Source organism: Podarcis filfolensis, assembly GCF_964270895.1.
Source record: "Podarcis filfolensis genome assembly, chromosome: 12".
Classification (NCBI taxonomy): Eukaryota; Metazoa; Chordata; class Lepidosauria; order Squamata; family Lacertidae; genus Podarcis; species Podarcis filfolensis.
This window is the reverse complement of record NC_139614.1, coordinates 5,933,473-5,946,566: the sequence shown is the minus strand read 5'-3', so window position 1 is coordinate 5,946,566 and position 13,094 is coordinate 5,933,473. Positions and strand designations below refer to the sequence as shown.

At 44.9% G+C, this 13,094-nt stretch overlaps 1 protein-coding gene across 10 annotated transcripts in view; it reads right to left on the bottom strand.

Moving 5' to 3' along the window:
• ELMO1 (engulfment and cell motility 1) overlaps window positions 1–13,094 on the bottom strand; it is a 286,288-nt gene that overhangs the window by 75,906 nt on the left and 197,288 nt on the right. The window contains exon 1 of one of the 10 annotated variants that reach the window (XM_083577979.1): window positions 255–274. The exons of the other annotated variants lie outside the window; for them this stretch is intronic. Coding sequence (XP_083434105.1) covers window positions 255–263 — 9 coding nt within the window. The 5' untranslated portion in view covers window positions 264–274. Of the gene's footprint in view, window positions 1–254; window positions 275–13,094 lie in introns of those variants that run through there. 10 annotated transcript variants of the gene reach the window in all.

Here is a 13,094-nt window from a genome sequence, read left to right as displayed (position 1 = left end):
AGAGAAATAGGCACATACATCTGCAGCTAAGGGCACGCTCGTACATCCTGCTAAATACTCATGCACATGGAGGAAGCGGTAAACAACAGATGGGTAACAACTGTACATTTATAATAAACGCTAGGAAAGCCCTTAAAATAGAGGCACGGGGAGCTCACTTTATGGTTGCCACGGTGAATGGCAAAGCTTTAGTATTACATATGAATAATTTCTAATGTCAGCTGATTTGGGCTATTGCATTATATCACACTCACATTTATCATTCGCTCTGACAGCAAACTCAGGTAGCAGATGCCAACAGGGCTGTAGCCCAAACGGGGTCACTGAGAAACAAGAGGACAATATCAGCATGCTCCGGTGAATCATGAGATACGGAGAAGTACAAAACATTATGGAAAACCACAGGAGTAAAAACAGCCCAGAAAGGACTGAGCATGCTCAGTAGGCACAGATTTTTGAATTTCATTTAGAAGAGGAAAATGGGAGGAACAAAACAGAGGATCCTAGAAAATGGCATGGGTGGTTGAGTGGCTGATCACGCCTGTTAGAAGGTGAGGGTATACTGCAACATTTTGTTGCAGGTCCCACCTGTAACTGTAGATCTATTGAAGAAGATTGGAAATGCACAATCAGAACAGTATCAGGGTGAAGCTTTTATTTACCATTTTTTATCAGAAGAAGAAAAAATCATATGGTTAAATGCTCCTGCATATGACATATTAAATTCTTCATTTGAAAGGACACGGGAGCCTCTAAAAAAACAAGTCATCACAAGTTCATGTAAATGGGAGCAATATTCACTTAAGTTTAGGGCACAAAGAAATCGGGTGGTGTATACAATATATATATTATTTTCTTCCCCACACTATTCCAGGACTACCTGACAATATATGAACATTAAAGGTAAAGGTACCCCTGTCCGTATGGGCCAGTCGTGACTGACTCTAGGGTTGTGCGCCCATCTCACTTAAGAGGCCAGCGCTGTCCGGAGACACTTCCGGGTCACGTGGCCAGCGTGACGAAGCTGCTCTGGCAAGCCAGTACCAGCGCAGCACACGGAAACGCCGTTTACCTTCCCGCTATAACGCGGTACCTATTTATCTACTTGCATTTAGGGGTGCTTTTGAACTGCTAGGTGGGCAGGAGCTGGGACTAAAAGACGGGAGCTCACCCCGCAGCGGGGATTCAAACTGCCGACCATGCGAACGGCAAGCCCTAGGCACTGAGGTTTTACCCACAGCGCCACCCGCATCCTCCCATATGAACATTAAAGTGTGGTAAAATGCACCCCCAAGGTAATCTGGGTAAATGTACTTAATGTAGCTGATATATTCTTGTTTTTGCACTCTGTTTATGCTCAAGGACAAGCCTCTCGGTGTTATATCCAATTAGATGTCATTATTTCAACCAGGACAGAGAAGACACACATACGACATGCAAAGAGCTAGCATATGGTCCGAATGCACATGAGGACATCAACTTGCTGAAGCTATGAAGGTCTGGTCGTCTGTCTGAAGCCATAGGCATGTGAGGCATAAGCTGCAACCACTCTCTTAGCAAGCAAAAAGGCATGGCTGTAGGCGCAGTGGAGGCCTCTTTTAAGTGCTTAGCTCCAGCTGTGATAGTTTTGACAGAGTCTGGCAGATCTGCTCACCTGGTGTCAAGGTACCGCCAGGAAGAGAGGGGGAAGAGAGACTAAGTCTAGAAATACTTGAAATACCGTATTTTTCGCCCTATAGGACGCACTTTCCCCCCTCCAAATATGAAGGGGAAATGTGTGTGCGTCCTATGGGGCAAATGCAGGCTTTCGCTGAAGCCTCTCCAGGCTTCAGGAAACTCTGCGCAAGCCGCGGGAGCCCTCCCCCGGCTTGCGCAGAGCCACCTCTTATCCCGAAGCCCCGGCACGCTGGGCAGTCGCGTGGGGCTTCGGGTAGCTCTGCGCAAGCCACGGGAGGGCTCCCACGGCTTGCGCAGAGCAGCCTGTTCTGGGGGCTGGGTTCGGGGGAAGCTCGGGCTTCCCCTGACCCAGCCCCGCACCTTGGGGGGGGGGGGGAAATAATTTTTTTTCTTTATTTCCCCCCCAAAAAACTAGGTGCGCCTTATGGGCCGATGCGTCCTATGGGGCGCAAAATACGGTAGTTATTTGATAATTAGAACCCCTCTCCAAACTGTCCTGCCTTATTTGTTGGGAAGCACAGAGCCTAGGACTTGCTGATCAGAAGGTTGGCGGTTCGAATCCCCGCGACAGGGTGAGCTCCCGTTTCTCGGTCCCAGCTCCTGCCAACCTAGCAGTTCGAAAGCATGTCAAAGTGCAAGTAGATAAATAGGTAACGCTCCGTCGGGAAGGTAAACGGCGTTTCTGTGTGCTGCTCTGGTTTGCCAGAAGCTGCTTAGTCCTGCTGGCCACATGACCTGGAAAAACTGTCTGCGGACAAACGCCGGCTCCCTCGGCCAGTAAAGCGAGATGAGCGCAGCAACCCCAGAGTCGTCAGTGACTGGACCTAATGGTCAGGGGTCCCTTTACCTTTAGTGTCAAATTGTCTAGCGTGGCAATATGGACTGCCCAGTGTTTCTTCTTCGGCTCTCTGGAGTCCAAAGAAACAGGAGGGCCTTCCTCTAACTAGTAAGGCATTTTATGCAGTAGCAATACCTGCCATGTTCCTTTCTCCCACCCCAAAGGCCCCTTTTCTGCAGTTCTGTACTGTCAGGTCTCCGGATTTGGATCTACATAGACTGCCATAGCTCTCCTTTCTGTAACCTCTCTAGTCTTGCTGTGTCCCTGTGGGTATACAGGGGTTTTTGGTACACTGTAACCGAAACACTACAACACAGATCACTTGGATATCTAATAGTACACTCCAATAGGTAGTGACAGAAAACATCACATGCTTGTTCCTTGAAATTCCAGAAAAGCCTGGTTTTAAAAAAACTTGTTGCTGTACAGTGTTACCTCGGGTTACAGACGCTTTAGGTTACAGACTCCGCTAACCTAGAAATAGTACCTTGGGTTAAGAATTTTGCTTCAGGATGAGAACAGAAATCATGCTCCGGCGGCACAGTGGCAGTGGGAGGCCCCATTAGCTAAAGTGGTACCTCAGGTTAAGAACAGTTTCAGGTTAAGAACAGACCTCCAGAATGAATTAAGTTCTTAACCTGAGGTACCACTGTATCTTACTGGCAGCACAGCTGGAGGATAGGAATGGAAATGAGGGTCTACAGGGTTTTTTTGCACCCAGAGTCTACTCAGGTACAGACTGCTTCAGGTTTGATATAAAAACTAAAAATGGCAGATTTCGTGTATGGAATTTTAAAGGGCTGAGAAGTGCAGCCAAAAAATTTTCACCTGAAGCACTCTCCACATATCAAGCTGCTGGGAGTTGCTTGTGCGCCTGTTGCAGTGTTGTGTTTTGTGTTCAAGTTTAGTTGTGTCTCCTGAGCACTATCCTCTATAAATCGGGATGATTTACCTACCGTAACAGGTGTAGCAGGCTGTAGAGTACAACTTTGTACATCAATAAAGCAGAGCTCACATAAAAAAGAAGGCAATCCAATTCAAGGAGGGGACCGCACAACCACTTCCCTCCTCTGTTTCTCTCCATCCCAACTTTATACAAACCTCTGCTGTTGTTTAAAAGCACCATCTTCCTTCGTGTTCCTGCATTCCTGCTCTGTTAAAATCTCGGCTGTTCAAAACTGCCATTTGACTCTCTCCATCTCTGCTTTATTCAACCTTCTATTCTGCCTTGGACAGACCACACAGGAAATATTGTGTCCAAATATCTAAATGGCTGTCACATGGAAGATGGAGCAAGCAAGCTTTCTCCTGCTCCAGAGAGTAAGACTCGAACCCATGGATTCAAGTAACAAGAAAGATGATTCCGACTAAACATCAGGAAAAACTTTTTGACAGTGAGAGCTGCTCAACAGTGGAACGGACTCCCTCTGAAGGTGATGGACTCTCCCTCCTTGGAGGTTTTTAAGCAGAGGTCGCATGGCCATCTGTCATGTATGATCTGGTTGAGATTCCTGCATAGTATGGGATTGGACAAGACGGCCCTTGAGGGTCCAATCAGTTATCATACTCCAGGTGAGCAATTTCATCCCTTCCAACTCTACTGTTCTATAATGCTATGCCCCAGGTATTCCAGTAGGTCTGTTGTCACTTTCAGATTTAAATGTGTTGTGTTCTGGCTCCCCAGGATGAACTCATATGGGGAGCATATTATATGACAAAGAATGTCCAGGGTTACAGGTGAAGCTTTCCATCAATACTTTCCACAACAGCAGATCTCTAGAACGGCTGCCGTTTCGTCTTCAACATTCTGGGTCCTGTTACATATTGTCACACGAGAGTTATCCCTGGCGCAGCACATGGAAAATAGTTCTGAGACTCCACTGGCCTTTATATGTGTATCTTTGTGCTGGATCTCTGTGCAGCATCAATGAATTGCAGGAGGCAGCCTTCTGAGTGAAGAACCTTCTGGCACTAGAATGACTTTATCTAGGCTGGCTGTTGACTGTTCCTGGGCAGGAAAGACTCTAAGGGCTTCATGTGTCATCTAAGTCTTGCTTGAGTACGGAGGCCTTCACTGACGTGTGCTGTGCTCCTGTCCTCTGATTCACGCCCTGATCCTGCCTCCTAGCTTGTCGTTCAATCCTGACACTCTGGCTTGCTCTTCAGCCCTTTAGCAAGGTGTTTTTATTTAAAGATCCATTTATATCTCACTTATCCGCTAATAAAATCTAGCATTCAAGATGGCTTCATTAGTAATAGCCAAGCATGAAGCAATCAAATAGCAACCGCAACCACCTATTATCCCCAATAATTTGAAACATACCCCCCCATGGCCCTGAAACATATAATAAACTTAGCAAATAGAAAATGGTATGGGGTAAAGGAGCTATAAAGGTAAAGGTAAAGGGACCCCTGACCATTAGGTCCAGTCGTGACCGACTCTGGGGCTGCGGCGCTCATCTCGCTTTATTGGCCGAGGGAGCCGACGTACAGCTTCCGGGTCACGTGGCCAGCATGACTAAGCCGCTTCTGGCGAACCAGAGCAGTGCACGGAAACGCTGTTTACCATCCCGCTGGAGCGGTACCTATTTATCTACTTGCACTTTGACGTGCTTTCAAACTGCTAGGTTGGCAGGAGCTGGGACTGAGCAACGGGAGCCCACCCTGTTGCAGGGATTCGAACTGCTGACCTTCTGATCGGCAAGTCCTAGGCTCTGTGGTTTAACCCACAGCATGTCCCCCGCGTCCCTTCAAGGAGCTATAGGTGGAAGCAATTAAACAATCTGTGACCTTTTAAAGTGTAAGTGTGTGGTATTGTTTTTACTTGTTACTGTGTTGTGTATTTTTGTGTTTTTATATTGCAAACCATACTGTGATCCTCAAGTGAAGGGCAGTACAGAAAGTAACAACAACAAGCAATAACAACAATCGCCCCCACTAACAAAAGTATTCTGCCTAATCCTTACTTGACACCAGGTATGGTGTCCTGGGAGCATGAGCTCAACACCCCACAGGTAAAAGACCTTGAGAAACAGACTGATTCACTGTGCTCAAGCTTAGTTTGTATGGATTGGGCTGCATCTGCAACTCTGTGCTTGCTGGTGAGGACTTTGGTGGAAGCTTGTATCTTCTGTAACTGGGACCCAAAGTCACCCCCTGGAGCGTAACACTAAGTAAACAAGTGATGTGGTAACATGTAGATGCCACCAGCTGTCTTTTTTGCCCACCCCCCCCCCCTATTTATTTTATTGTCAACTTTTCTCTGTATAATGTTCAAAAAATTACAAGTGACGGTTGATTCTGTTCTTTCTAGCAGGGAAGACCGGCTGTTGAAAAGCACTCTCTGAACCTCCTTCTCCAACAAACCTTTTCAGATTCAGCCCACACACCAGGTCTGATTCTGTCTTCTTTCTCACTCTTGATTCCTAAGGCTTTTGCATCTGTTCAGCGCTTCCTCTCATTTAATAATTCTCCCATGAATTTCTCTCCTGACTGCTGCCTATGTCTCTCATAGCCATCTCCATGCCACAGGTACCATGTACTCTGTAGCTGTTGCTATCACCAACATCTCAGTAATGATCCATCATGGAATTTTGTTCTCCTTAGCTTCCATTTCCCTCAAAACCTCGGTAAAAGGATTGTTGAGTGAAATGTACAAGAACCACCCCTTTGAATGTCAGCTATGTAACATTTCAGTCTACTTGCTCCATGGAACATTTTTGGGAAGAATCTTTGTCAAGACTTCTGAAATTCAGTACAATCCAAAAGGAGGCTGATAAAATCATTACCTTTTTGTTACCAGCAAATTTGGAAACCAATGCAAAAAAATGTAAAAACTGTTTTCTATTTCACAGAGATGTGGGTAATAAATAAACTGCTGGCTTCAATATTATGATGTTTCCTGCTCTGTTACATTGCTATGCTCAGTTACTCTTATTACCAGGGCTTTTTTCAGATGGAACTTGCCGGAACTCAGTTCCAACACCTCTCAGGTGAGTGCCTTTGCCATTCCAAGAGAACGAGGGTGAGTTCTGGCACCCTTTTTCCCTAGAAAAACAGCACTGCTTATTACTGACCTTGTTGCTTCAAGCCAGGCCTCCCTCTGAACTTTGCCACCACGTCACAATAACAATGGCCCCACACATTATTTGATTTCCATCTTTCTGTGAACTATTTTCCCTTTCCAAATAGTTGCGTAAAAGGCAAATTAGGTCTTGGGGGGACAAAGCCATTGTTAGGTGTGCAATGAGAATGGTTGTGCAATTAAACCCTCCTCTCCTAGCAGAAAATGAGAGAGGATGAAAGGTTCCATGCACAAGAGTTACAACCATTGCTTGGGCAGCATAAATATTTGGGGTTTGGGTGGTGGATTGTTTTGCCCTTGGGCGTGAAGTTGAATTCTGTGGACACTTGGTCCCTTTACAGCTCTATGATTCCATAAGAACTGCATTTCCGCAGGAGTTAATTACATCTGTTGAAGGTGAGAGAAAGAGAGGGGGGCAAGTTTCATAGGACAGAGAACTCTGCATAAAAACAAGACATTATCTAAAGGACTCCCTCTACACTCGCAGAAGCTGCCACGCTATAAGATTATACTAACTTAAAAGTGAAACAGCAGCGGTGGCACTGGATGCCATAATAGTTCTTTGGTTAAGAGGAGCTATAAAAATCTCATTGTCAACAGCATCATTCACTGTGATAACCGTATTTCAACTGAAACAAAACCTCTGGAACATTATACCCCAGTCTATTCATCTATAATGAGGTCTGTAGTCTAGGGAGCTTTCAGGCTGAATTCTATGCATTGTGACTCGCAAAATGAAACCCTGGTATTACATGCTTACTGACATTTACATCAGCAGGGATTCATGCAGCAAAAAACCATATGCCATGCATTGCTAATTTAGCTAAAATATGAAACAAAACACACTATGAAGATATTATCTCCATCAACACTTTAAGCAGGCAATGACCGACCCTTTCAGTGCAATAAATTATGCAAGTTGCAATGACAGCTCGAGTTAGAAGCTATCACTTCACTTGCTGATAAACCAACCCTGCTTCAACCTATTTTTGTATTTGTGCCTGGTTGAACAGCTAAAACCTAATATTTTCTTCTACCGACTTTCAGCTAGCTTGTTATCCATGGGAGATGACACATATGGCCAATGTTTGGGGTCATTTTGCTACCACTTTTTTTTATTATCAGCCCAGATTAAATGTGGATTGTAGTGAGGCAGTAATCTGAATCCCAATTTAGCACTGCTAAATATCTCTTGAAATAGTGATATGGACTTTGATATGATCCCTACAGAAGCAGCTTAGTCATGCTGGCCACATGACCCAGAAGCTGTACGCCGGCTCCTTCGGCCAATAAAGTGAGATGAGCGCCGCAACCCCAGAGTCGGCCACGACTGGACCTAATGGTCAGGGGTCCCTATACCTTTACCTATGATCCCTACTAACAGAAAACTCAGGTGATCAGTATCTGTTCGTTAGGAAGTGAGTCACCCCGCAAGAAAGTACCGTATTTTTCGCCCTATAGGATGCACTTTCCCCCCTCCAAAAATGAAGGGGAAATGTGTGTGCATCCTATGGGGCGAATGCAGGCTTTCGCTGAAGCTTCTCCAGGCTTCAGGAAGCTATCCGCAAGCCTTGGGAATCCGCGGGAGTTCCCGCCGGGCTCCCACGGCTTGCGCAGAGCTGCCTGCACCCCGAAGCCCAGCCGCACTGAGCAGTCGCGCCCGGGCTTCGGGTAACTCCCACGGCTTGCGGAGAGCAGCCTGTTCTGGGGGCTGGGGAAGCTCTAGCTTCCCCCGCCCCAGCCCCGCGCCTGGGCGGGAAAATAATTTTTTTTCCTTTATTTCCCCCCCAAAAAACTAGGTGCGCCCTATGGGCTGGTAATGGTTCTTCACAGTGCTATTTTTATGGAAAATGAGGTGCAGGAATTCACCCTGAATGCCTCCCCTGTTCTCTTATAATGGCAATGGCGTGCAGCATGGCGTCCACCAGGTGCCGAAACTGAGTTCTGGTGAGTTCTGGCTGAAAAAAGCCCTGATTCTACAAACCCATGGTATTCCTTAGTTATGAATAAATATAACTGTTTGTAAGTTAAAAGAGATTTTTATTTTTTTAAAAGCAAACCCAATGGCCTGGCAAGTGCCTGTCTTTTTACAAGATATATGGAATGTTGAGGTGTCTTTTTAGAGGTGTGAAAGAAACAAGGGGGTGAGGGAAGAAGGTGGGAATAGGGTTGAGGGGATCTGTGTCAGGAGATTGAGCCCCACTATACAGTTGTACCTTGGTTTTTGAACGCCTTGGGAGTCGAACATTTTGGCTCCTGAACGACTGAAAACCGGAAGTGACTGTTCCAGTTTTTTAATGTTCTTTGGAACCCAAACGTCCAATGCGACTTCCATGGCTTTTGATTGGCTGCAGGAAGCCGCACCTTGGTTTACGAATGTTTTGGAAGTCAAATGGACTTCCGGAACGGATTTTGTTCAGCTTCCAAGGTACCACTGTACAGAGATGTTTCTGGAGGAGGAAAAGAGGAGCCCTTTCTATTGTGTAGTGTGCACTGAATGCTTACTTGAATTCTTGTCCAGGAATAGCTGAACAAGGCCAGATAGAAATAAATAATAATAAAAGAATGCTTTGGAAAGTCATAACTGCAGAAGCTTAAATTGTATGTATGTACAAATATTGACATCTGGGGCTCTGAACGTGTTCTTAGTACACTGGAAAGATCATAATGCAAATCCCATATATAATGAACTAACCCATGGGTAGGCAAACTAAGACCCGGGGGACTTAAATTTAAGCAGCTATATCATGAGTAGGCAAATTAAGGCTCAGGGGCTGTATCCAGCCCAATCGCCTTCTAAATCCGGCCCGCAGACAGTCCGGGAATCAGCGTGTTTTTACATGAGTAGAATGTGTGCTTTTATTTAAAATGCTTCTCTGAGTTATTTCTGGGGCATAGGAATTCATTCATTCCCCCCCCCCCAAAAAATATAGTCCAGCCCCCATAAGGTCTGAGGGACAGTGGACTGGCCCCCTGCTGAAAAGGTTTGCTGGCCCCTGAGTTACTAACCTCTCTAACAAGATGTTCAACCACTTCTACAGTGCAGCTACTAAAATCTTGCACCATGAAAACCTAGTAGTAGACGAAAAGCTGTAGATGAAGTTCAATAAAGATCACAACACAAACATTAGCAAACGGAAGATACTGATTAGATCATGATTAGACCCGTGTCGTTGCTGCAACGTGACATCAGCAAGAAAGATCCACCAGAGATGCCTAGAGTCTCTCAACATTTGCATTTATTAGGCAGTTGTGTTTTTTAAATCACAACACCAATGAACAAAATCAAAGACAGAGACTAATAACTCTCACATCAAAGGCAGAGCCTACATATTTGCTCTAGATTTTCAGTGACTTATTGCAAACAATTTACTTATTGACTCATGGCACCGTCATCTTTTTGCTCTAGGGGATCCATCTCTTCTTTGGCTGTGCCCATTATGCTTTCATGCAAAATTAATGTTTCACTGGGGTACGGCTTATTTTTCTTACAGAATAATGCACCATTAATTCCACACTACAAACGCTTTGTGTCTACCCCCCAACACACTGTGCCAACTTTCTGTTTTATGCTCATCTCTTGAAATCAAGACACCTGATTTCTGTTCAGGCTCAGTTGATGGAGCTCTCTGGCCTCAGTGGGGGAGCAGTAGCCCACTGAAGATATGAGAATGGAGTCAGGGCAGGGATTTTTTTACTGACTTCAAGAGCAGAGCCCATCTGAGCAGGTGCATGTAGAGCCCAGCGCATACATGCAGGCCAGGTATGGGGAACCTACAGCCCCCCAGATGCTGCTGTACTATAATTCCCTAGTAGCCCCAAAGAACATGACCAATGTTTAGGGATGGTGGAGGCTGAGTCCAACAACTTCTAGAGGGCCATGGTTCCCCATCCCTGACATGTGTGATGCAGCCTTTTTTTATTTTTAATGTCATTTCCCCTTGTTTTTCTAGTACAGTGGTACCTCTGGTTAAGTACTTAATTCGTTCCTGAGATCTGTCCTTAACCTGAAACTGTTCTTAACCTGAAGCACCACTTTAGCTAATGGGGCCTCCTGCTGCTGCCATGCCGCCGGAGCACAATTTCTGTTCTCATCCTGAAGCAAAGTTCTTAACCTGAAGCTCTATTTCTGGGTTAGCAGAGTCTGTAACCTGAAGCGTCTGTAACCTGAAGCGTCTGTATCCCGAGGTACCACTGTAACTGGAAACTGAGTGAACAACAAAAAACATTTCTCATGATTCCTCCGACCGCTTTTCATGAAGTTGTTGTCTGCCTGAGTCCTAAAGCACTGCTTTCAGACCAAGGTAAAAAGGGAAAGGCAAAGGACCCCTGACAGTTAAGTCCAGTTGCAGACGACTCTGGGGTTGCGGTGCTCATCTCACTTTACAGGCTAAGGGAGCCGGCGTTTGTCTGCAGACAGTTTTTCCGGGTCATGTGGCCAGCATGACTAAGCTGCTTCTGGCGCAACGGAAAACCGAAACCAGAGCAGCGCACGGAAACACCGCTTACCCTTCCGCTGGAGTGGTACCTATTTATCTACTTGCACTTTTTGGCATGCTTTCGAACGGCTAGGTTGGCAGGAGCTGGGACCAAGCAATGGGAGCTCACCCTGCCATGGGGATTTGAACCGCCGACCTTCTGATTGGCAAGTCCAAGAGGCTCAGTGTTTTAGACCACAGCACCACCTGCGCTGTGTACTAAGGTACTTGGCTGTAATATAAATTGTCTGGCAACTGTAGTAAATGACTATTTAATTTAAATGTTCTGTTGAAGATGCAGCATGTTAGAGACAGCGTTATCTGACCCCCATACATCACCCTCCCTACACAGGGCTTCCAGTATCTATGTAAGAAAAATTACTTTGTGTGTGGGTTAAGGTTGTCAATTCATCATTGACTTGAGCCTTGGCAGATCTGGATAGCTTTACTAAATCTTCATGCCAACACCTTCCTCCTATTGGGCAACAGGTATTTTGACAAGTGCCAGATGTCACCAAATGTGTGGTTATTTGCAATATAAAGATGTTTTTTCTTAAGCTAAAGTTTCATTAGTGGTAAAGGTCCCCTATTGGCTGTGGCTGACTGCTGCTTTTTAATATTGTTCTTACCTTCAGAAAAAATCTGACCTGATGGGTAGGTTTTCCAAAGCAGCAAGATATATCTATTAATTCAAAGAGCCTATTCACTCATTACTTTCTGTCAAGAAATGAATCTCACACTGAAGTGAATCTCACACTAACTAAATGGGATTTAGCTTTGAGTAGACAAATTTAGGATTGCACTCTTGGGCATATGAATACCCTCTCCTATCACAGGGACAAGTAATCAGCTGAACCAGGTTGCACTGTATTCAGTTGAATGCAGTTGACACACAGGCCAAATTCTACCCAATAAAGCACGTAGCAGTTAGGGAAATACTGACTGTTCAAATAAAGGTGACACAAGCCACTTCATTTGTTGCTTACATCCTCCCCACCCCAGTGAGTCAAATGCACATACAGAAACCTGTGACTTGTTCTAGGTTGAATTTTCTTCCTGGGAAGTAACAACTGAACATGTCAGCTGCATGACAGGGGGTTGGACTAGATGATCTACTGGGTCCCTTCCAACTCTACAGTTCTATGATTGTTGGATTCTAGGTCCAAAGCTATGAAAGCAGACTAGCCAAACGTAAGGAAGATTATATATAGAGAGAGAGAGAAACTGCAACAACCCACTTGCTACATTTCCAACAAGCTAAAAAAAATGGTATTTATATAAAAGATTAAATACGAGATGTTTCTTAAATTAATACAATCCCTGCCAAAGATGCCAAACAGCATTAAGTTCCAAAGTCCCTTCAAATAAATGGATTCTAATGAAGTAGAGCCGATAACCCTCAGTGCACCCAATTATTGTCTCCTAACAGGTTTTCACTATAACTCAATGAGATATTTTTTTTTCAATTAGAAACCACTCTCATTTTACAAAAAAATGTGCAGCAGGGAAACAAGTTAGAACGACAAATGAAAATGTTTTAGTTATGTGCCCAGAATGCCTAATGGATAGGATGTATTTATAGGAATCATCTGTTGGCAAAACTATGTCATAAAGGGCTAATGACCTCAGCAGCAATATGTGGAATTTAATATGCACTAATCCCAAGAGCTGGAAAGGTAAGATTTATTCTAAAATTACTTTTTTTTGTATTACCTCTCAGTTTGCTAAACCTGTCTTCGTCAAAGGAAATTCCAGTTCCATGGCTTCACCCCACCAGCCACTCCTGGTGGAAACTGTGGTCTGCAGGTTCCCCTTCCCTGGTGTACACGGGATCACTGATGAAGCACTTCTCACACATTTGATTTTACCCCTTACAATTGTCACTGTTTACTTTGCAGACAAACTTTCAGGCAGATTCTTTATTAATATTAAATTTCTATCCCACTCTTCCTCGTAAAGGCTCTAATTTTCCTATCTTCAGAGGGGCAGCAGACATCAGTAACAGCTACCGTCACCT